This window comes from Nicotiana tabacum, chromosome 3, assembly GCF_000715075.1.
Source record: "Nicotiana tabacum cultivar K326 chromosome 3, ASM71507v2, whole genome shotgun sequence".
Taxonomy (NCBI): Eukaryota; Viridiplantae; Streptophyta; class Magnoliopsida; order Solanales; family Solanaceae; genus Nicotiana; species Nicotiana tabacum.
This window is the reverse complement of record NC_134082.1, coordinates 162,453,166-162,477,451: the sequence shown is the minus strand read 5'-3', so window position 1 is coordinate 162,477,451 and position 24,286 is coordinate 162,453,166. Positions and strand designations below refer to the sequence as shown.

General features: G+C 35.9%; 1 protein-coding gene across 3 annotated transcripts in view; it reads right to left on the bottom strand.

Annotated features, from left to right (window-relative positions):
• The window catches only part of LOC107822412 (187-kDa microtubule-associated protein AIR9), a 28,647-nt gene extending 6,077 nt beyond the window's left edge, over positions 1 to 22,570 (bottom strand). For 2 of the 3 annotated variants that reach the window (XR_012708003.1, XM_016648950.2), the window contains exons 1-32: positions 22,244 to 22,570; positions 20,721 to 21,654; positions 19,030 to 19,101; positions 18,197 to 18,262; positions 17,891 to 17,962; positions 17,705 to 17,770; positions 17,485 to 17,547; positions 17,341 to 17,406; positions 16,456 to 16,555; positions 16,151 to 16,252; positions 14,451 to 14,683; positions 14,250 to 14,364; positions 12,503 to 12,623; positions 12,207 to 12,382; positions 11,640 to 11,775; positions 10,073 to 10,173; positions 9,953 to 10,000; positions 9,135 to 9,319; positions 8,898 to 9,015; positions 8,680 to 8,807; positions 7,589 to 7,757; positions 6,755 to 6,873; positions 6,379 to 6,547; positions 6,042 to 6,126; positions 5,879 to 5,952; positions 5,688 to 5,807; positions 5,168 to 5,363; positions 4,930 to 5,051; positions 3,436 to 3,643; positions 3,100 to 3,173; positions 724 to 862; positions 85 to 266 (exon numbers count right to left, since the gene is read on the bottom strand). Coding sequence is in view for 2 of the 3 variants with exons in the window: in XM_016648950.2 (XP_016504436.1) it covers positions 85 to 266; positions 724 to 862; positions 3,100 to 3,173; positions 3,436 to 3,643; positions 4,930 to 5,051; positions 5,168 to 5,363; positions 5,688 to 5,807; positions 5,879 to 5,952; positions 6,042 to 6,126; positions 6,379 to 6,547; positions 6,755 to 6,873; positions 7,589 to 7,757; positions 8,680 to 8,807; positions 8,898 to 9,015; positions 9,135 to 9,319; positions 9,953 to 10,000; positions 10,073 to 10,173; positions 11,640 to 11,775; positions 12,207 to 12,382; positions 12,503 to 12,623; positions 14,250 to 14,364; positions 14,451 to 14,683; positions 16,151 to 16,252; positions 16,456 to 16,555; positions 17,341 to 17,406; positions 17,485 to 17,547; positions 17,705 to 17,770; positions 17,891 to 17,962; positions 18,197 to 18,262; positions 19,030 to 19,101; positions 20,721 to 21,626 (4,531 nt within the window). In the remaining variant the exon portion in view is untranslated. Of the gene's footprint in view, positions 1 to 84; positions 267 to 723; positions 863 to 3,099; positions 3,174 to 3,435; positions 3,644 to 4,929; positions 5,052 to 5,167; positions 5,364 to 5,687; positions 5,808 to 5,878; positions 5,953 to 6,041; positions 6,127 to 6,378; positions 6,548 to 6,754; positions 6,874 to 7,588; positions 7,758 to 8,679; positions 8,808 to 8,897; positions 9,016 to 9,134; positions 9,320 to 9,952; positions 10,001 to 10,072; positions 10,174 to 11,639; positions 11,776 to 12,206; positions 12,383 to 12,502; positions 12,624 to 14,249; positions 14,365 to 14,450; positions 14,684 to 16,150; positions 16,253 to 16,455; positions 16,556 to 17,340; positions 17,407 to 17,484; positions 17,548 to 17,704; positions 17,771 to 17,890; positions 17,963 to 18,196; positions 18,263 to 19,029; positions 19,102 to 20,720; positions 21,655 to 21,920; positions 22,036 to 22,243 lie in introns of all 3 variants that reach the window. The other variant, XM_016648951.2, reaches the window with a different exon arrangement.
• Positions 22,571 to 24,286: the final 1,716 nt, after the last annotated feature.

Here is a 24,286-nt window from a genome sequence, read left to right as displayed (position 1 = left end):
GGCAATAATGAAGTACATTTTACCATCCAGCATTTAATGTCTTAAAGTATCTATAAGTGGAAACTAAATTTGAAGCTAGAATACCTGGTGAAACTGAAGGAGTTTCGGCATACACAGGATCACTTGACCTTCCAAAAACATCAGACACAATGCATTCACATCTCAGAGAGCGACCTATGTCCTCAAATCGTAACCTGTAGGAGCAAGAATGCTGTGATGGTAATGGCTCAAAGGACTTATTATTTCCTGTTTCAGTCGAAATGAACCTGCAGCAGCCAATAAAATATCAGAAGCTTCTCAATGTACTCATAGAACCTTCAGAAGCAATGCAATCTTTGGATTATGCTAGACAACTTAATAGCAGTTTGCATTCTTGGATGCAATAAATTTTTCATAGGGTGTAGAAGTAAATCATATCAGGATAACACCAACTATCTGAGCTTTCGCATATCTCAGTTTTGAAGCTAGATATTTAACCAGCTTACCCAACATTATTTCCTGAGATCCAGATATTGAACCGATATCCGTCACAAAATAAGAGGAGCAGCTTTTGGTTCCTTTTTTTCGAGTATAAGAAAAGTAGCAAGTGTGGTAACAAAAATCATCTCTATATTATAGCTGTTGTTCTAACTTCACATAAAATAATGTCGGTAAAGAATAATCAGCCATTAACGAAAAACGGTTGATTGCCAGCATATCCAGATGATGAGAACAGAGAAGTACCATGTATATTTGATGTCCTTCTTATACTTTAACCATACACGCTCTTGACTTTCACTCTTTGGAATGACTTCAATAGCAGTTAGTATGTCCCCTTCAACAGCTTTCCCAGTTAGAGCCAGTGTCTCAATTCTTGGAATATCTGTGGACGTAGTGTGTTACTGTCAGGAGATTATATGGGTATATGTTTCACAAGCATTGAAAGGACAGTATTCTAGATAGTGCACGGAAACATTCTAGATGAAGCATGCTCTACAGACAAGCAGAACCACTTAGGAACATTTGCTGATCTGATCATTTGACTGATTATAAATAGTTGGACTATTGGAGTTGTAGAAGATTGAGAAACTCTTCTTTTTTTAGATTATCACATTGGTTGAGGGAGTTAGTTGTTGTCTTCTTATACGGTCTTGGCAAATATCACCCCATGAGCTAGCTTTTGGAGTTGAGTTAGACTTGAAGGTCCATCTTTCTTAACATGTTATCAGAGCCAGACACATTCCTATTGGTTTGCTAGCCTCCACGACAAATACCTGAAGTGCATTGTGCTTGGAAACTCTAGATGTATGAACTTGCTCACATTGTAGACCACAATAAAGACCCACTTTTATTTAGTTTAGGCTTTTCCTTGTTTTGAAGTATTTTGGACTTGGGCTTTAGCCCGTTGAGCTTAGCATCACCGTAAATAGAAAGCCATTGACACATGAGCTATTTTTATTTATTTTAAGCTTTTCCTTGTTTTGATGTCTTTTGGAATTGGCCTTATCCCATTGAGCTTAGCATCACTGTAAATAGAGAGTCTATTAGTTTATGATGGATTGTTGATGAAGAACTCTCTTGAGATCCCTTTGTGAGATTGTCCTATTCCTCTTCAATTGAACCTCTCTTGAATTCTTCTAGCAAGTATTCATGTATGAATTCAATTTCTCTTCCCCCTTGGTTTTATTCTTGTGATTGAATGCTAATTAGTATGTTACAAGTCTATACTTGTGGTTGACTAGTTGCTTCCTTTACTAGAATCTGTCCTTTCTTTCTAAATTCTATCTCTAATTTCTATCGCCTTCTAGTTTTTCATTTCCTTGTGTTTAAAAAAAATGGATAAGTAATCAAAGAATTTTTTCATCAAAGATTTTTTTGATAAGTAATAAAGATTTCATTCCTTGTGTTAACTCCATCGTCAGCTGTGGAAGTAGAAGAGACAGTAGCAGACCATGAACTTTAAAGTTATAGATGCTCCATTGTTTGTAACATAAAGTTGCTATCAACCATATAGTATAAATGCAGGGATAAAAATTATACAAGCAAACTACAATTAATGTTTATCAATACAAAAGAAGATCATTCGATTCATAGTTGTCTTCGAAGAGGATTTTATATTTCCTAAAACAATAAATATCACTAGCTTGTGCAAGTAAATGGGTTTGCGGTTATACTGCTCTAGCCATTAGACATCCTTGCTTGGTGGCTAGTGTCTTTGTGTTTGTAAAAGGGGCAAAGAAAAAGAAGAGTCGGGTTTCATCACTTTGTGGCGAAAGAGGGACAAAAAGGGAAAATGAAGGGAAAAACGGGAAAGAAGGAAAAGCAAAAAAATGGGAAAGAAGGAAAAGCAAAAAAAAAAGGACAGAAAAGAAGAATCAGCCATGAATGAAGAAAAGGACAAAAAGAAGATCTAACCATGAAAAAAGTTTATTCAAACAGGAATTGAACCCTGAACCCAGAGGTAGTTGCACCTCATATTTCTGTCTGTTAACCGTTGTAACATTTGTCTATCGAAGATCATGGGTGCTCGCTTATTTATATATCCATTTCTTACTAAATACATATATAAAGATCTAAAGTTTAAGTTGGAGATTGTGAGTGCTTGAGCACTGGCCGGTGACCATGTCGGTTCACCGCTGAGAAGAGATTTGATTAACCAACAATGTACAAGAGGGCTCCTTCTAGAGGAGTTTTATGCTACGTACAACATGATAGGTAAGACTTCTCTATTGCCTAACAAGATAGTAAATATATTATAACTAAATAGAGAACATCCTAACATATCCCATCGACTACTATAATATTTTTCTTACTCAAATTCAATGAATCTAGACATGTGTGAACCTCAACACATGCTCTTTATATTCACCACCTATAAAAACGTCCGCCGTGCATTTATCAACTCACCAGTACATTGTTCTCTTATCTTTATTTCTCAATTACTTCTAAACTCCGGTGTAATGTCCCACAGTGGCACCACAAAATTTCAATCATGTGAAGGTGAAGAGTGGCAGTGTCTATCTCAAACTAGTACAAAATGGAACTCATTCATAAGGACCTAGGAATGATGGCATACAATAGACTTCTTTTTCATTTCAGATTCTATGATCAGGCAAATACCTGGGAGAATCACATGAGTTGGCTCGGATAACCTGAGTTCTCCAATGACTGAATCTGAACGAACTGGTGTATATCTGCAAATTTTGGGTAACATGTTTTAGAAAGAAAAAAAAACTACACATGCACATCACTTCTTTAAAGTTTTTAGTTTTCCATTTGTCATTTGTTTATTTTTATTTTTATTTTTATTTAACAAGATTATTCAAGCAATAACAGAAGAAACATTCAGGCAGAGGACAAGGAATTAATCTGCATCTATAAGCATCAACTACTATGCGCTCGTATCTCACAACATAACACTTCAAAAGCCAGCCAAAATATTAGAGAAGATGTTACCCAAAAAGCAAACGACAATTGTAATCTTCATCTACAACTTCATAAGTTTTAGAACATGCTCCATTGATGAGAGTGATTGTTCCCTCATCAGTTTCTCTATACCAGCTAAACAAGCTTGATCCTTCATGACCACCGAAATACACTCCTTCCCCAAGGAAAATACTTGATGAGAGCTCCTTCACGCGAACATTAGAAACTACTGGAAAAGCTGCCACACAATTCACAATACATGTTCAGTACAACTTTAAAATAAGCAAATACTCCCTACGTTTCCTTTTATATGCATTCTTTCCTTTTTAGTCTGTCCAGAAAAGGAAGGCACCTTTATTTATTTGGAAACTATTTAACTTTGAACTTCTTATTTTACCCTTATTGACATGCTCTTATAGCCAAAGAAATGTAATGGCAAATTTAGGACGACAAGTTCTACAAGTAATTTTGGTATGTGCCAAAAGTCATTATTTCTGAAAATTCGAGACCACTAAACCATCGCCATATAAAATGAAGAGGAGGGAGTTTCAAGCATCATATAACCAATAGCAAGCATAATCCTTCTTGAAAGGGAACATGCTATTAATTCAGAACTCAGCACATCTTGTCAGGAGCTATAATATAAATTTCATATAAACCTCGAGTATACAGTTAAAGAAACAAGAAATCCTAAACCTTTAATAGGAAGCTCCATAGAATATACTATCTCATATTATAGAGTTAACAATTTCACTGCAAGATCATACGGAGTTAAATCTTATTATAAGAGGTTATTAGTGAGAGAGGAACGCATTTTCCCTCATTACTCTATTTGGATTCCCAGAGCACCAAGAAAGGTGTGTTTCTTTGCGTGGTTGGCGGCGAGGGGAGTGATTTTGACAGCGGTAAATCTGAGAAAGAGAAGGATCACCTATGTTAGTTGGTGCTTCATGTGCAAAAGCTCGGGCAAAGATGTAGATTGTCTCCTATTGCATTGTCAAGTGGCTAATCGTTTGTGGAGGTCGATGTAGATTGTCTCCTATTGCATTGTCAAGTGGCTAATCGTTTGTGGAGGTCGATCCTTAATTTGTTTGGAGTGCAATGGGTGATGCCGGGTACAGTGAAGGAGGCATTGCATGTTGGGCTCAGATGAGCAGAAAGAGAAGTCCAAGGGCATGGAGTGTTGCTCCCTTAGCAACCATGTGGGTTATATGGAGAGAGAGAAATAGGAGGACACTTGAAGGGGTGGAACAAGATTTTGTAAAATTGCAAAGTAGTCTTTTGTTCCTAATTTCTTCTTGGTGTACTCATGAGGTCCCTATTTGTATAGAGGATTGGATCTCTTATGTTGAGAACCATATTTTGGTATAGGTTCTCTCTTTTTGGTATACGGCTTGTATACATACGGGGTTAGTCCCCAATTGTTAATAAAATTATTTACCTTATCAACAAAAAAACATACGGTGATATCAGTAATGGGGAAGGGAGAGAAATATCTACTCAGGAGTACGAATCAAGGTCTACCTGGAGAGACTGGAAACTCGCAAACTGATGCTAATGGGTTCCCAGATTTTCCATCGATACGAATTGGCAGCCAATATAATGCCAAGTATGCTCCCACATCTTCAAGCAATGGCTTATATGTTCTGGAAAATACATATTCAAAAAGGATTACTAGCACCATAGAGAAACTTTTTGAAGTTTTTTCAGTTTCTCTCAACAAGTAGGCAAAGTTATTATTATTACTCGTACGAAGACTTACAAAGTCCTTGCACAAACATGTGCATCCTCTGTAACGCTAGGCGAGTCCAGCAGAGCAGATTCATGAAGCTTATTCTTACTTCTATACCAAACATATTCACCACCACCTTCTTGTCCTCCAAAGTATCTCCGCTTGGGAACTATTGTCTCCCCCTCGCAGCATTCAGGAATTGACAGTTCAACACCAATTGGGTCTCCTATCCCAATGCAAGGTCAATTTCAGGTAGAAATACTTCATATAATGAAATCAATAGCAGAAGAAAAAGTGCATAGTTAAACAATGTAATTATGGAGGTTAACTGAACGGAGCAACACAACAAAATAATGCAGGGTTAAGCTGTTAAAAGTTCGTGAAGATAAAAAGCTGTTAAAAGTTAAAACATTTGAGATAATTTCATATTCTAGCTAATCTGCTAGTGTCAACCCGGTATCATGACTTACCAAAGATATGTTATTTGGTTAGAAAGATTGGCATGCAGTGCCTTTTCTAATAAAAGATTATGTAGGAGCAAACAACATACCAGGAGCTACTTGGCAAGATAATATGCTCCTACAGCTTCCTTTTAATGCATCTTTGCGGATCGGCGTATAAATAAGCTCAATGCATTTATCGACATCCTCAAGAGTCAAATCCAGAAACTCTGCCAATAAACTGAGTTACTCGCCACATTTTTGCACTCTTAAAATAAAATATAATAATATATATCCCTACCACCACAGCTAATTTTGTCTTTGACACCATCAGGGTTCACTCTAAACCATTCATGTAGGCACTCTCCCTTCTCCCTGCATATGAACACTTTCAACTTCGGACCAAACTAAAATGAATTTAGAAACTCAAGCTCTAGATGGATGATTTTAATATATAACCATACCCTCCACTATAAGATGCAAGGAAGCTCACACGTTCTCCTTCAACCAAAGATCCTTGAAATTCAAGTGAATGGCAAGTCGGTGGCCCTGCAGTGAAGTTTTTTAGATATACCTCATCTCTAAATATAATTTTGAACTTAAAAAAAAGGGTAATCAGCATGGTTGCATGTCTGTTTTAAATAACTAGCAAACTGAAAGTAATCTTGTTACGTAAAAAATAAAAATAAAAATAAAAAAGTAATCTTGTTAACTTTCATCAACCAATTTAGAAGTTGAGAAATTAATAATAGTTCATGTCAACCTATTCATATGCAGAGATTCATTTGGTAATAGTAATACCTGGAACAATGGGTCCAACTTGTTCCGAGATAACAATAGGACCACGAGCCCAATCATTTCGAACAGGTTCACAGGACACATATATAGAAAATCCAATATCATCAATAGAGAGCTTGTATGAGGAAGTCCTAGCATCATTGACTTCTATGTTTGTGCCACTTGAACTAGTCTGCACAGTAACATGCATGCTTAGTTCTTGTGTCACCATTATAAATCTACACTTCTTCCCCTAGGTAAAGAAAAATTCAAAATCTCAATCCATCACTTTATAAGACAACAAAAGTACTTGGGCCACTTTTGGGCCTTAGAGGAAGCATAGAGATCTCAACTTATTTGCTTGTAAAGAGATTTAAGCATTTAAGGCACATTCAAGTACCCGGAACCAGCGGTAAACTGAATCTCCCTCTTCACCACCCCAGTATTTCTTCTCAACGTTTAGTGTGGTGCCTTCAACTGCAGTTCCGGCTAGTCGTAGAGAAAGCAATCTTGGGGTTCCTACACCATGCAAGAACACAATAAGAAAACATTAGATGGCAAACTAATAAATGATCAAAATCCATGAAAAAGCAGCACAAGATTTCTGCAACCATATAAATCTTTCTGAACCTTGAACACTGACAGAGTAATTAAATGTGTGCCGTGCTTGTTGGAAAAGAAAAAATGCAATAACGCTTTGAAAAGAGGACACAGACTTTGCTGAGGATATTAGTGACAGAAGCTTTCTAGCTCTCTTCCTAAAAGCCAGGTGATAACAGGGGAACATGAATTTCATCAGATACCGGTTAAGTAACAAATGATCAATAAACCCCAAGAGCAGAATAGATGGTCATGTTCATAGCATGTTTCAAGAGAAACTCTGGTTCCTCGTTTCCAAGAAGGTTAGAAGTAACCTCCATCACAATCTGAGATTGTTTTACATAAAACCTATAATATTAGTATGTTTTTTGCGAGAAACCCAGCAAATTAAATTTTCTGATAAGTGAAGTGCATTAGTTCTGAACAATTAAAAAAATATAGGGATCATAGATAGGCTCATGCTTTACCCGTGGAGTTTTATGAACAAGAAAATATATTAAAATCCTGGACTGCAGCAAGCTCTGATACCATATGTAAGCACTAAAATATTCTATGGTGCTAGAATATCTACAGAAGTCTAAAAATCATAAACAATTCTTACAATTGATCCCAATACGTCGAAATGCAGCATTACCTGGGCGAACACGCTCCTGTCCCATACAAGTTCTTGGCTCACCCACTGTCCCATCATCACGAACTGGGGTACATTTGAAAGATATGAATTTTCCAATTGCATCTTTGGTAATACGATATTGAAGAAGACCCAAAAACTCAGGAATTATAGCACCTGAGTCATTTTCAACCTGCAGTAAGAGGAACCGGTCATTGATAGCTAAAAACAATAATAAAATATCATATTAAGTTAGAACAAATTTTTATAGCAATATAGGAACTGCTAGCTAGCCAGTTATAATGCTATCCCCATAACTACCTTAAAACTAGAGAAACTATGATAAGCATGGATGAGATCATGATATTCACAAAGACAATCTCTTTGCTCTAACTTCTAATTTGAATAAAATCAACGAACTAGTCCATGACACACATACGACCTCAGTAATTAAGACTTGATGATAACCCACGCAAGGAAATTAAGTATAAGAGTTCTTCAAAAAGATAGAGAACAAAAATGGTCTTTTCTTCATAACAGTCACTTCGTTTAAACATTAAGAGGTATATATTCATTACAGCAACATAAATTATGATATGGTTTCCTATAATACGACTCAAATAGACTTTAATCTCAGTTTATATGGAGGAACACTAGAATCCATTTTGTTTTTACTTTATATCTCAGCATTCTGCATCCCTCACATGGTAAGTCAGTGTTAATGTTTCATTGTTTCTTTGTTTTTTTTCCCTTTCGCTCTGTTTCCTTATGGAAGTTGAGAATTGTAGTATGTTTAGACAAAGTAAATCGCTAACTCTCATAATAAACAATCATCCAATTTACTTTCTCATTTGTTACTTGAATTTGATGAAGTCCTGAAGTTTCTATAGTCGAAGTTCATTTGAACTGAGTACAGGATACTCTCCTTCAGAGAATATTCTCACTTATTCTCTGTTCAGCACCATCCATTTTTTGGTGCCTAATAACATACCAGTCCGACAGAGTAGTATAAACATGATTTGTTCTTTTTCTGTCTGCAGTCTGGCTAGGACTCTGAAAAAGAATGTAGAGAATACAGCCTACAGTCAAGCTGAGGCAAGAAATCAGCGCTCTACCTCGTGAAGATACCAATTGTAAATACTTTTTCCCTCATGACCCCCAATATAACCATAAGATGCGGTCATTATTCCACCTTCGACATAATCACCAGTCAGAGATAAAAAGTTAAGGCTGGGTGGAAGAGCTGCAAGAAAACATCCATGTTGTTTGATTATTCGAAGTTAAGAACAAATGCGCAAAAGTATCAGATGAAATTTTAATGCATTATACTTACTCTCTGCAGCTCTTTCGGAAATAACATAGACTGGTTCACCAGCTTCACCATCTGGAGTCATTGGAGTAAATTTTGCAACAATATAGTAGCCAACAGCTCCTAAAGGTATGCGGAATGCCTATAGAAACAGACATTGACTGATTTGACGCATCATTTTTGATGATTAAGTAATGGTTATTGATTCATGCATCACATGTAGGAGCTGAAATTCAAAAGCTTAACTTAAACATCTAGTACCTTCGCAATTTTGGATGTACTTAATGCATCGAGACAGCTCTCACCCTCGAATGTTGATGAACTTGTTTTAAACCACTGAACTCTGCTGGCTCCTTCGGTTCCTCCGGTAACAATACCAGTTACCGTTATTTTACTGCCCTCCTTTAGTTCACCAATTATCTTTACATTTGTCACTTTAGGAGGAGCTGGAACGGAGATTTAGATAATAAAAAAAACAGTAAGACCCACAAACCTACATTGTTTCACTCTGTAGAATACTGATAACTTATAGCTAAAATCATATCAAATTTTGAAGAAGTTACATAAAGATGCAGGCCATAACATGTGAAATTTGGTCTATTAAGTAGGCTTGTATAATTTGGCTTCAGCAAACCTATGCAGCATGCAGTGCTGTTGGGAGGTGATGGGAGCTGGAAAGACCTGAACAAGAAGAATGGAGGGAGCACGGGCCAGCGGACGTGGAGAGTAGAAAGAGAGTCAGTTTTCGTGTGAGGTGGACCCACAACGGGCAACTTGTCAAAAAAATAAGAGCATCTTACACAGCTTATGTCAGTTGTCAGAGGTATAATATAAAATTTATCCATATTATGTTGTATATTCTCTTAATTTTGGTACACTTCTTGTATACAGGAGATTTTTCCATTATTAATAAAATTATTTACCTTATAAGAAAATATGATCAATATAACTAAACATCCATCCAAGATTGACCAATACGCCAAAGTATCCTATCTCAATGTGAAGTCCTTCCCTAACGAAAGATTGACTTCATGAAACATTATCAGGATGCTAACTTATGAAAGATTAGAATAGCAAACCTTGCTTAACTTTCTGTGAAACAATCGATAGAGATTTCCCTTGCTGTCCTGCAAAGCACAGTCATGTTACAACGGTCATGGACTGTAAAACAGATGGAATTAAATTACAAAAAATCTGACCTTCAAAATTCACGGGTATATAAACAAAAGCCAAGCACCAGCCAACATCCTCTTTTGTCAAAGTATATTCATTTGTACCAGATGATACCAGCACGAATTCCCTGTATCCACTCCCCAAGCCAAAGAAATGATTATAAAAAAGACTTATCAAACAAGATCAACCAGGTAAAGAAGCGTACATCAACCTACATGGAATAGCAATAGTTTTGAAAGTGTATGATTACCTCATCTAAAAGCTAAAATTACTAGATAGAACATACTTTTATTTCCTAATTGATGTCTTCAACACACTCCCTCACGTACAGGCTTGATTCTTGTTCATGGATCAAACACAAGAAAAAATAAATCAAGGGTGGCAGCGAGACTTGAACCTTGAACCTCCACTTGCTTTGACATCATGATAAGAAAATGGACAATAAGCCGAACTTACCCAAACGCTAGCTCAGTTGGTAACATCTCCAAGAGGAAATATGGAGACTGTAGTACACACACTTAATTATGTGGGATTCTGACAAAAATAGTCCATAATACAAAAAGTATATTACATCAAAAAACAAATAAGAAAGTTTTGATAGGCTGACTCAAAATTAGTGAACTGTTCATTGTAGCCGCATCCGAAACTATACAAACAACCTTAGGGTAATGCCTACTTGACTTTAAAAGAATGAATTGTTGCAATTGCTTTTTCAAGGTGAGTAACTTAAGAAGTTGCAATCACTTCATTATGTAGTCACAATTCAGTAAGCTAGAGCAAATTAAAAGATTGGTCCATGCAACTTTAAACTTTTCATTTTACCCATTTTACCCTTAATGAGAAGCTTTTATATCCAAACAAATGCCATGGCCCCACAAAGATTTTATCCCTTAAGCTTTTAAGACCACAAGTTTCAAAAGTCTTCTTATTTTCTTAAACTATGTGCCGAGTCAAACTACCTCATATAAATTTAAACGGAGGGAGTGATAATATTTTGAAATATTTTGAGTATCTGACTCAAAACCATAAGGAAATGGTTGGAGTAGCACAAGACCTCTATAAACCCCTTCGGAAGCTCCTATAAAACGTATGTTGGACATATAACCCAACCACCTTGCACGTGAAACCTGGTTGTGGTTTACCTAATGAGAACTTACTTGGGGGAATAGGATAAATAAAGTTTGGCTTGACACCACCACCACCACCACCACCACAACAATAACAACAACAACAAAAACTTGAACATCCATGTGAAAGAATCTGAACATCCAACCCAAAACCTTAAGATAATGGGTGTCCAAAACCTTCTAACTCTTTCGAAACCCTTATAAACCCAATGTGTGAAACCCATTAAAAATTGGAAATCCTTGCACAAGCATGTGTGACTTATATAAAATCAATCATCTTAGGGTGTTCATACCCCACAAGAAAGAAAGCAAGATAGTTGTTTGCACCTATTTCAATACACAAGGCATTAACAATCCAAAATATTCCAAATAATAGTAAATATTCCTGAAGAACTAAAAACTGCTAAAATTGATTTTTAACCAATTGATACGCTCGGCGATCTGAGAAGAGAACAAGAAAGCTTACCCTTTATCACTATCTTCACGCAACCACTCGAACTTGCTGGGTCCTTCTCTTCCTCCAAAATATTTCCCAACTCCTCTTATGGTATTGCCTTCGACAACATCTCCAGAAATTTGTACATCACTCACTGATGGGGGAGCTGTCAGCAGAAAATTCTAACTTAGTGACCATCCTACCATCAGGCAGTTATCAATGAAACTATTTCAGAAAAAAATTGAAGAAGGTATAATAAAGAAAGACTGCTTTGAATGATTGACCAAAGTGAGCTCAAGAAAATAGGTGATGTCAATCCCTAAAGCCGCTGCCTCTTTTTTTTGTAACTAAGAAGCTGCGCTATTATGAATATCTCCATATTAAGAGGAGGTTAGTTCGCCCATCAAGCTACCATCTTGACATGCATAAACCCCTATATAGAATGTAATTGAGAAGCTCAAATATAAATGACATAAAAGCAAAGCAAATTCTGCATTTTTAGGAATGGGCATCTTCTTCCATATTAAATCATTGGCAGTCATATTGCAACCTTCTTGAGGTCTAACGACCCGATAACAAATGAATCCAACTCCATACCTGCTTTCACATAATCTGTTATAGCATATTGAGGTTCTCCTTTGGCACCTTCCTCTGTCATAGGGGTATACATAAACACCAAACACGAATCAACATCATCAAGGGTCAACTGATATTCTTCTTCTTCAGCACCAACAATGACCACTGGGCTGCTGTTCCATCTTTTCCTTAACCAACTGAAAAAGGTTAAGCCAGAAAGTTACTTCTTCATACTAATGGGGGACAAGTTTTGTGCAAAATTACAATCTATAAAATCTGACGAGTGTTATAGCTGCAATTTAAGATAATCATCTCACCTAGAAATGCTTTTTCCTGGGGTTCCACCGCACCATGCAATTTCTGCATGGCCTCGAATTATGTTTCCTTCTAATAGATCCCCACACACTTCAATCTTCAATACTTTCGGGTGGCCAGTTCCTTTACCAAAAGAAAATGAAAAAAAATGAAAGATGATATAACTGATAGCCCATAGAAAAGCAAGAGACAGTTAACTAACAATAAGACACGCAAATAAAAAGACTTCAGCAGAAACACCAGCCATTGAAGTTGATAGAGACAACAAATAATAATGCCTCTCTTACAGCTTGTTTGGATGGTTGTTACCCATTGTATTGTATCGTATTGTTACTTTAAATACGATGTTTGTTTTGATTGTTACTTAAATTTTATTATATCGTATCGTTAAATCCGTCGTCATGTAAGTGACCGATTTGGTGTGGTCGCGTCGTTACCTTGTCTTTTTCTCTCAATCTCACCCTTCATTACTATTAAATAATTTTATTTTATCATTCCCCCTACTTTTTTATATAATAATTTTACCCTGTATCATAATTTTTCTTTATAATATTGCAAGTTTATTCTTCATATTGCTGGTGCGTGATATCATAAAACGATGGCAAACGACACAATCTATCCAGACATTGTATTTATCAAACGATACAGTACAATATAATACAGTACGATACGATATATTATGAAACGATACGTAACAACCATCCAAACAAGCTGTTAGTACATCAGCACAAAACTGGGTATACCTTCTCTAGTTAATTTGGAATTTCAGCTTTTTTCCTAATGAATTTTTAGTTATACTTATCAAAAAAAAAAAAAAAACTCAGAACTTTATCCCTTTGCATTAAAGGACTTGACTAGGTTCTTTTATTTTTTAGAAAGGTAACATGGGTACTCATCAGCACCAAGGTTGTGTTGGCAACCATATTTATAGTTATAAAAAAACCTTGTTCGTCTTACAAGGATGAGACTCGTCTTGGTTCTTAAGATATGAATAAGCACATTTTCTTTTGACAAGTACTAGAAGTTAACAAATGTTTTAAAATCTGTCAAATGGGATGTTTCTCTTGTTTTCTTCCTCTCTTTTTTCTCGTTCTGAGGTCTACTACAGAGACACATGTAAATATAGCACCTTAGCAGCCCCTAGTTGTGTTAGTTGCAACAGAGTAGATAAAAAGCATAATGTCCAGCAGGATTCACAATAATAGGTCTAGTAGGATTCACAATAATCCATGTTTGATTCTCGTTAACACTGCCCAAGCACTAAACAATCTTCCAAGGTGAGATTGGACATTGCAGAAATTAGCAAGCGAATAAATTTAGAAATTGAAATAAAATTCCTCGAACATATATTTGCATTTCGATTATTCCCATGTCTCAAAAAGAATAACAGAGCTCAGATCTGAGGAAGAGTTAAATTATCTAATTTTCTATGTGAATTTGATATCGACATCAATTTCTTTTTTTTAATTAGATTACACTTCTATATATTTATCTGCGGAACTACATAACAGTATTATAAAATCACTAGTTTAGAATATAAAAAAGAAAATGTTCTACCCAAAGATAAAACACTTTTTTGATTTCCCAAATAATTAGAGTCTCAAACACAAACTAGTTTTCAATCTTTCGAGGAGTAAATTTCAAATATCTCAGAGAAGAGGGAAAGCAAGTCATTTCAACATTAACCTTTTTCTGATAAGTCACTTCATCATTATACTGTTATTTCCAATAGACAAAAAAATAACATACCAGGCGAAACTGGAGAAGATATTGCAAAAATAGTGGGATATTCCATCTCTCCCAGCTTCGGGGTACACTCCACTTTCAAGATTCTACCAATGTCTTCATGCTTTGGCCAATAGGACTGATCATAAGAAGCTGTAATTATATGATGATGTCTCATGGATATAGCAACACAGAACGTCAAATGGAGCAGCTGAAAAGTATTACCTCCCTCGTTGCACCATGTATTTCTATAAAGTTTGATGGAGTTCTCTCTCCTATAAACCATTGGTATTTCAAGTTTATGTCTGAATCAGTATTCTCAGCTTCATCCTTAACAAAATTGAAGTGGCAGTAGCAAGCATCTTCCTCAAATGGCTGGTCTATAAAGGCTTCTTTGAGCAAGTATCCTTGAGGAAGTTGTTCCTTCCATTGCTCAAGCAGAAAGCGAAAAGTTGAATCTGTGGAAGAGAGAAGTAATAGAGAGATGAAAAATTAAAACTAAAGGAAAGAAAATCAGCTGGCGTGCAAAATTGTTATATCTGAGAGCAGACATCACTTTAAGCTCCATAATAAGAAATAATAAGATGATAACCAAATAAGGTATAACGCACTCTCAATTGTAAACAGATGAAATGCAACTAAGAAAGTATGTTTGAAACCAACAAACATCAATAACGCTTCGCTTTTTTATTTGTATTTAAATTTTACAGATAAACAATAAGTGGAAAATCCCCGGTATACAAGAAGTAGATGGCATGAGCACTAACTAAAAAATTACATGTCAGGAATCCCATCCATTCATTTATGCGACAAGTGATTGGCGTTATGCTCCAAGAGTATACGCAAAATTAATATTGTGTTTGCTATGTGTCATCAAATTCCTTCAAGTGCTTTTCTATTATGTTTTATGAAAAAAATTATCTAGAACGGAGCATGTGAGATAACCCCTCTAGCTCTAATTTTGTTTGTCTTATTACTGCACATTCGCCTGCTTTTCAAAAATCAAATACTGTAATTGTGTCACTGAACTAATATCCATCAAGCTAAGTGCAGAAGCACCAACATATATTTGCTTCAAGCTCCAAGAAGCTATCTACATAGATAAAAGTCATAAAACAAGTAAACACAAAAAAGCAACTTTTTTCTGGAGAATGTAGATTGGTAGGAAATACCATTCTGGCACAGAGTAGGGAGCACAGCAAACATCAAAGAGCGGATATATAATTGTGGGAATGCCCCAAATAATAGGAGCATAAACAATCTAAATAGCCCAACCAGCTCGATGGAGGCCCGAGACAGTCATGTGAATCCTTTTACAGCATAGCACTATGTCCTACAGCTAATTCAACGATTAAAAAGCTCTTACAGCTAAATTCCCTGGCATATGTTGGAATTTCTTACAGCATTACGGTAAAATATTCCAATGTCGCCAGAGATCGCTCTGAGTTATTGTTAAAGAGAGAAGTTGGATTCTCTCTCCTATAGCCTCTAACTTTTGTTTATAGATCTTGAGACTGTTCTAAACCTTTGTCTTGCCTCTTACCAGAAGAATTTTGATAAAATGATGTAAACAAAATCTGTAGTAGAAAACAGAAAGCAATTCCATTCTGCCACTTAATTAAACATCTATGTGTGTCGTCGCATGAATAAGTCATTGGACCCCACAGGAAGACTAGCTCCTAACGGCAACGGATGCTAATCCAATCTCAATAGACTAGTCAAAGTTTAACTCAAGCATGGATACCAAGGCTACGTTGGTACACAGGATACATCATATCTCCCAGTTCAACAACCAAATCTTACACATCTGGGTTTCAACTGACGCCACTTAAGGATATAAGGAGACTTCTTGTGCGTAAAATTATGCAAAGAGAGATTATCACTGAATCAGCCAATTTAATGATAGCAGATCCTTGGGAACTCACCGACAGCTTGTTCTGGACGACAAAATTCCCAACCGCCTCTGATGCACACGGGAGTGTGAGAGGGATAACGTTTAGCTAGTGCTACCTCCTCACGCGAGAGATCTAAAAGCAAATTTTGCATCAGAAACTTACAAGTTACATCAGAGGAATTTGCAAAATCAGATTGTAAAATAGTAACTAAATCCCTACATAATTCCTTTAGAAGGAAACAACAAGCAATACTATGAAATGAGAAATCATCGTCAACAAAACTCAAAGGATGCAAACTAACATAAGAAAAGCAAGAATTAACCAAAGTACTGTACCTCTATCGTTGAACTTTTTTAATGTAGGGCCCACAAGCAAAATGGAAGCTGCCTCTAGGTGACGCATCTTAAGGATAGGATTCTCCTCCACACGTAAATGCTGCAGCTCACCATGGAAAGAAAGAATAACTCAGGCAACTCAAAAAACATCCTTAAGCATAGTAAATTGCACGGCATTCAGCAAAAAAGCTAATTATGGAAAAGTACATGCACATAATATAGAACATCTTCTAATTCAAATGTGCCCTCAAACAGAGACAGATTTCAGTGTCCTCTATCATTTTAAGAGTTATCAGATATTTACTGAATCAAGTCAAGATCCAGAAGAAGTGTTTTTTAATAAGAAAATGACAAGAGAAAATTTCCTATTCGTCTATTCCATGTAAAAAAAAAAGTAATGTTACTGTAAGCTCTTTTCAGGTTAATGTTACTGTCAGCTTAGTTTAACACTTCTAATGAGAACACCTTTTTGATAAGTACTTCCAATGAGAACACCTAGAAATGGTGCGTACTATAGCTATCAGGATCTCTCTTTATTTTGTCATCTGACCAGTCTAACACGAATGAATTAAGCAAACATTATGTGTACTTGTACTGTCATTGCATCCAGTGCCCATCAACACTGCATAGCTTGGTTTCAGAAATATTTTGAAGCATCTGAGAGACTCAGACCACTAAAGTAAATTAATTAAGAATGGAGAGGGATACACTAATTCATATGTCAATAGTTCACCCTAGTTGGCACTCTCATTCTATCTTTTATCTACCGCAACAAACAACAATAACTATCACTCCTTTTCCCAAAAAGCAACATGATATTCATCATTTATAAGCACATAAGACATCTAACGGTAATCAGAAGTTGATTAGATGTTCATTACTAACCTCAAGAGCAGGTAAATACGGGAATCCTTTCAATGTAGATATTTTATTCTTGCTGGCAGCTAAGACCTGCAAAATAAATATGTGATGCAGGTTCTAACCATACAAGCAGCAAGAAGTAACAAAAGATGAAAATCAGAGATCAACCTGTAACCGAGGCTGACTGGCCATTGAAAGAGATTTTAACTTATTCTGAGCAACAGATAGGAACTGAAATTTAACAGCCAAAGAAAAAAATAATAAGCTACTGTTTAAGTCTGTCTTTGATAGTTAAGAAAACAACATAAGATAGAGTAGGCATTGAATATGCTTAGTGAAGACTGCTGTGACTATGAACAAGCAGTGGTGCAGATGTTCAAAGACTTACTTCTAAATTGGGAAGCTCTGGAAGACTTATGAGTGATGTAATTTGATTCCCAGCAAGATAGAGTTGCTAAAATGTCAAAATTTGAACAAGAATGACAAATTATTTCAGAGCCTTTCCACTGAAAGAGTAACCGTCATCAGTCATGTAAGTCTTTGAAATAGAGAAGACATTAAGAGAAGGGCTAACCTGAAGAGCTTTGCAATTCTCAAGTGGCTCAAATCCAGGACCTTTGAAATCATTGAAGCTCAAATCGAGAACCTTAAGAGTAAAATATTAATATATCAGATTTCTATGAGTGAAAATAACAAGAGAATTACATCATCTTCCATAGGGGTGTACAGCAACAACAACAACAAACCCAGTGTAGTCCCACAAGTGGGGTTTGGGGAGGGTAGAGTGTACGCAGACCTTACCCCTTCCACAGGAGTGTCAAAGCGCAAAATTTGAAGAAATATAATTTTTAACTGTCATAAACATACAAAGAAAACTGACCTTCACCCTAGTCAGTATTTCAATACCATCCAATACTGATAACAGATTGTCCCTGAGGTAAACAAACTGCAAAATGAAATAAATTGGTAAAACAATGCCTTTGTTCGGAGTACTGGAAATAATAACTGCGGCTTCCTATATCAGAAAAGATACACACCAACCACTTCAAACTTCTTTAATTACCATACTAGAGTTACAATTAAACATAAAAGAACAGCTCCAGGCTTGTATATAAAGAAACCTATAAAGATTGCACCTTCCCCCGAAGAGCAAGAGTGCACGTTCATAGGAATATGTTCAAATTGGGAAAAGGAACAAAAAACCATACAATGAGTAGAACATTAATGAGTAAAGCTTTAGTCTCTCTAGGTCACCATGTTTTTACAGAGAGCTTTCTGTCCGTGCCTGTGATCTCCTACTTGAAAACTATGTATGTTTTCAGAAGTGTAAATATCATGCTAAGTCGAAATCCGTACTTTAAAACTCAACTTAACAAACTAAATTTTCAAATAAAATGGATTCGAGGCAGCATGGCATTTTTATACACACAAAATACTGTATGAAATAGCATTATTGGAGCCCAGATGGGATTTGTAGTTAAATCTGGTTACATGTGGCAAATATGAATCAGACTTTCAGCGGCAACTTCTTTACAGGGCATTGGCAAGACGAATGTAAAGAATGCTTTCAGAGAATGTTATCTGCTGAACTAAACGGTAACATGTCCAACAGAGTCCTTTATGGTTGTTCACTCCTCTCTCATCAGCAAAGAAACATGTTGTAAACAGGGAAACCTCTGAAAAGTAAAATAAGATGGAATCATTGTTAGTTACCTCTAAACTTGGCAACAAGTTCAGCCCACCACTGTTGAGACTGCGTATTCTATGGCCCCTCAGATCCAAGCGCTTGAAGAAAAATGAAGAAGCTTCAATAGTTAGTAACATTACTAAAGAACCCTTTTTTTCCTAATGAACAGAGGGAATACATCATATGACCTTACTAAAAGAGTTTCAACTGAAGCAAAATGGAGAAAAGATATTTCATAAACAAACTGGAGAACCTTTAAGGAAATCACACAGAACAAAACAGCTGTAAAAACTTAGCATTGAACTTTGAAGTTAATAAATCTGCAAAATATGCTCTTGTATTATTAAGAAGACTTACCAACCTAAAACCTTAAAGACACAAAAATAATTTACCAACCAAAGACCCAAACTATCACTCTTTGCACGTACTAAATGCTCTTACCAATATATTGTTTTCCAATACAGTCTATATTCTTGCATGAATATAATGTTTACTTATCCTATACTGTGACAGTATTTTTGACTTTGTATTGGGAGGTATTTTGATAGGAAGGGAAATACAGCAAATAGATAACCTAAGCAGCATTTTTCCATCCACAAGATGAAATACATCCATTTGAGACAGTGAGACCATCTAACTACAATTAGAAAACCTAACTTAAAATACAATCCATATTTAGAGATGATTAACGGAGCTGATCACGCACTGCTTGTCATAAGAACAGAGCCCCACAATCATAATAGTCCACAGAATACAATCAAAGAAAAACTTCTGTCCTCTAAAAAGATGGTATCAGATGAATCTAATGTATGTTTTAGAAGATTTTAGGTAAAGTGGTATAGTTCAAAGCAAAAGAAATTTAATGTATAACTCCATTAAAGAAACAGTTGAAATTAGTGTGTACTTCAAAAGATTTTAAGTTAAAAGGTATAATTCAAAAGCATAATTAGCCTGAAAAATCATGTTTTTTTTTCTGATAGGTAGAAGAATCAATCACTATAGAAAAGTGGAAATTTGTAAGACAAAGTATCTGCGATAGCTAAAATTATATGGAGGTTTAACATTAAAAAAGGGAAAACTAAATGGATTTTATGGAATTCTTTCTTTTTTAAGAGGTAAGTATTAGAGATGTCAAAAAATCAGCACAAAGAGAGTGATGTCTTTACATCCAGAGAAGACAACAACAAAAAAAATAGAAATTCCCTGACTGTCTATACAAATGCTTCTATAAGTTGTAACAGTGATTCTACATCACTACCCAACTTCAAATGTGACATCTATAATATAGACACGGATTCTGTCTATTAACAGGGTTTTATGGTATTCTTTAGATATAGCATGCAATGTGAGGATTAGGTAAAGGTATGGAAAGCCGCTGCACAAGGATCTAAAAACAGGAATACGACATATGTCTCACCATCAGCACTAAAACCAACAGTTTGATGTTTGAGAACCGAGTAGCTCCCATTTTAAGCCTTTTAAATTATATTGCTTTGTCCATGTCATAACCCTTAATTAATTTCTTGAACCTATGAGCATTATTCTTAAAGAGCACCCTTAGAAGAAAAAAGGGTACTAGTGGAGCAGCTGATATGAAAAGGTAATTTTATCCACCTTAGGAAGAGGCCTAATGAAATAAAAGTTTTCATTCATCTTTCATTTAGCGTTAACTAGAATTAATATTTGCAAAAAGAAGGATAGAGGGGCAAGTTATTACCACATCATCGCCAGCTTTGGTCTCCACTTTAGGAAGCATAATAAGGCGTGAATCACGACTTTCAAGAGTCCCCCCTTTCTTCCTACTGGATGAACTAGCACTTCTGTCCAGAGATGTTGACAATGAACCAGCCTTGGAGCCAGTAGAAACAGAAGGTGACCGTGCAGCTGAAGAAGACAATTTCGTAGTGAATTTCCTAGTTGAGACACTACTAGCAGTGCTGTCCAACGACGAAGAGGCACTCCTCCTTGCAGAGGAAAGTGATGGTGATGATAATTTAGCTGAGGTTTTCTTAACAGATTCTTGGTTGCTTGCATCCGAACTAACCGATGCTCTTGGAGTCTTAGTAAGGGGCGAAACGGGAACTGATCTTCTAGTCTCTGATGTACTTGATCGAGTTGTAGTTCTAGCATTGCTGGAAGGCAATGTGCTCTTTCGAATTTCAGGAAGAGATCGCCTCATAGGATCTGCGGCCAAAGAGCTACTCTTTTTAGCTGTACCTGAACCAACACTAGTACCACTAGGTCGTTTAGTTACTGTTGTTGGCTGTTTTTCAGGCAAACCACCAGTGCTATTTCTTCTTGGGCCTGGAGGTGTTCCTGAAATTCGTGAAGTGCTACTAACGGTTGATTTCGTCAGAGTTGATTTAACAGATTTGGAACTAGAATCAGTACCATCTGTTATTCCAGTTTTCCTCTTCACTGTCCCAACATTCGTTGCCCCGTTTTGAGTTGTTAAACTCGGTCTCACTTTCCTAGATGATGTTTTCACACTCCCTGCTGATGATTGCTTCAGTAACTCTGAACTTTGTGGCTGTTCGACAAAATCCTGTGGCTTCTCTATTATCTCCAGACTTTGGCTCTCTTCCACTGAGTCTTCAGTGGATACTAAAACTGGGTCGCCCATTCGCAACAAGTTTTTCAAGAACAATCACCTGTCCAAACAAACAAACAGAGCAGCTAAATTAGCACAAAACATCTTCTTTGTAGGAGAAAAAAAGTACTGACACAGAAGAGAACTACAGAGTGCATCACAGACATTCAATGTAAACACATTGAAAATTATACCAAAAAGTCAGTCTCAGATCTAACACAAAAGTGCAACTTCTTTAGCTGAAATTCAGGCACTTTTGTCACATTCCCTCAGAACCCTACTATAATCACCACTCCAAATATAAACAAAGAAAAGGCAAGAATGCACCTTTTCTGGCTAAAATTCAAGCACTTCTTTTCCGAATTCCAGTAAAACCCCACCACGCAAAATGAACAACGTAGCAAAATAGCAGCTTCCTTGTAGCTAAAAATTCCAAACAACCCTAGTAACATCACATTCCAAAAGAGGAAAGCAAGAACGCAACTTAATTTAGCCAAAACTATAGCACCTTTTACAGTGAACAAGAAAACCAAGAAAGCAGCTTCTTTAGAGCTAAAAATCAGGAAGTCTTTTCCTACATTGGAACACCACCACAGTCAAGATCAAGAAAGGGAAAAAAAACAAGAAAGTAGTTGCGTTTTGGTACGTACCTAGATAGAGTCTAGATCTGGTGAAAAAGGTAGTTCAACAAACACCTAGAGCATTTCCGCTCCTTTTTCTTTAGGGTTTTGGAGCAAGAAAAGAAAAGAAAAGCAGTATAGTAGAGACTAGTAAAGTAGAGAATCCATATGGGAGTTTTAGAAGCGTGGGAAAAAAAGTGGGAGAGAGAGTGAGTGAATGTAACTGAAGCTGATTACGAGGAAAGAGAGATATTTGGTGAAGCCAATAGGAAAGGTGAGAGTGAGAAAAACACGGGACAATAACATTACATTACTCTATTGTTTTCTTCCTGAAATGCGCAACCGTTGTCTGCACGCAGGTGACTATATTGTAACCGGGGAACATTTATATTCAAATTTTCAGTATCCGTTTTCTAGAATGAATAGGTTTATGTAATTAAAATATTGGAGTAAATTCTACGTAGTATTTACTATTTAAGCATGGCAAACGGGCGGGCAGATAATGACGAGATTAAAACGGATAATATAAAAATAAATAAAATATTCGATCCACCCATGTGAATAAAAAAAAAGAATTAACCGGCGAAAATATCCATGTTATCCATGGCCAGGGGTGGAAGGGTTCATTCGCCGAAAAATTACATTATATATATATGAGGTAAAATGTGTTTTTTTATCTTTATATATTATGTTTGAATTCCCTTGACAGAACTCAAAAGCATAGTTTAGTGGTCAGGGGGTGTAAAACATTTATAACGTCATTAGTTCAATCCCATCTAGGCTCTAGCTAAAATCCATTTTAACTTTTTCCTTTTTTTAAACCCCTTGCAAGGAAATTCTGCCTCTGCCACTATCCATGGCTTGTTGAATATGATCCCCAATTTTTCTATTTGCAAATATAAAAGTTAAACTCATTGGTTATTCATTTTTTTTAGAAATATAATATGATTTTTACCCCTATTTGACCCATTTAAAAAAATTCATTATCCAACCTATTTTTAACGGATAATATAAATAGAAGTAAATTCTCTTTTGGCAGCCCGTAAATTATAAATAAAGCAACCCTCAATTTGATTATTATTTAGCATCTCAATTTGATTATTATTTAGCATATAAAAAGGACAATTAAAGTGTGGTAACAAAGACATTAAACGCAATATCGTTATAATACTGTTATGTAAACTAAAATAATACTAATATATAAAACGCTAGAAATGTGTACAAACATTATTCTACCCTTATAATTATGAATATGCATCGGAAGAAAGAAAGTTTGATAATACTTAAAATTTTGATTGAACACAACATATATATTGTTATGAAATAATAAAAGAAGAAGAGGAGTATTGGAGAGAAAAGTAGAGAGAGAGAATTCTTATTGATTTTGGGATGAATTATAATGGAATAGAACCCTCTATTTATAGGGAAAGAGTGACTTAGTCACCAAGTAATAAACCCTGAAATCTCTAAATATAGACATTCACCATAAATAAAATTCTATTTATAACACTCCCCCTTGAATGTCTATTCAACAGATAACGTGTCTCGTTAAAAACTTAACTAAAATAAAACCCAGTGGGAAAAAATTCTAGTGAAGGAAAAAGAGTACACATATCTAACAATACGCCTTTTGGTTGCCTCGTTAAAAACCTTGCAAGGAAAACTCAGTGGGACAAAACCTTGTAAGAAAAAAAGAGTACAACGCGTATTAACACCCCCTGATGAGAGCATCAATTCACATCCTTGAGCTTTCGCATTCCAATCTTGTGCACTAGCTTCTTGAAGGTTGATGTCGGCAGAGATTTGGTGAATAAATCAACCATATTAACTCCAATGAATATGTTGCACCTTGAAAATTCTCGCTATCACATTATCATGCTTATAGTTATAGCATGTGCGCAAATAGCACTTAGGATATGGTACTTCAAGACCAAGAATTGTATATGCTTCAAGCGATTTAAATCTTTCAAGGATTGTCATATAAGTTAAGTCACATAATAGACTTTAATTAGATGCATATCAAGTTTTCATGTCATGCTAGACAAATAATATCGAAAACTGATTGCATATATC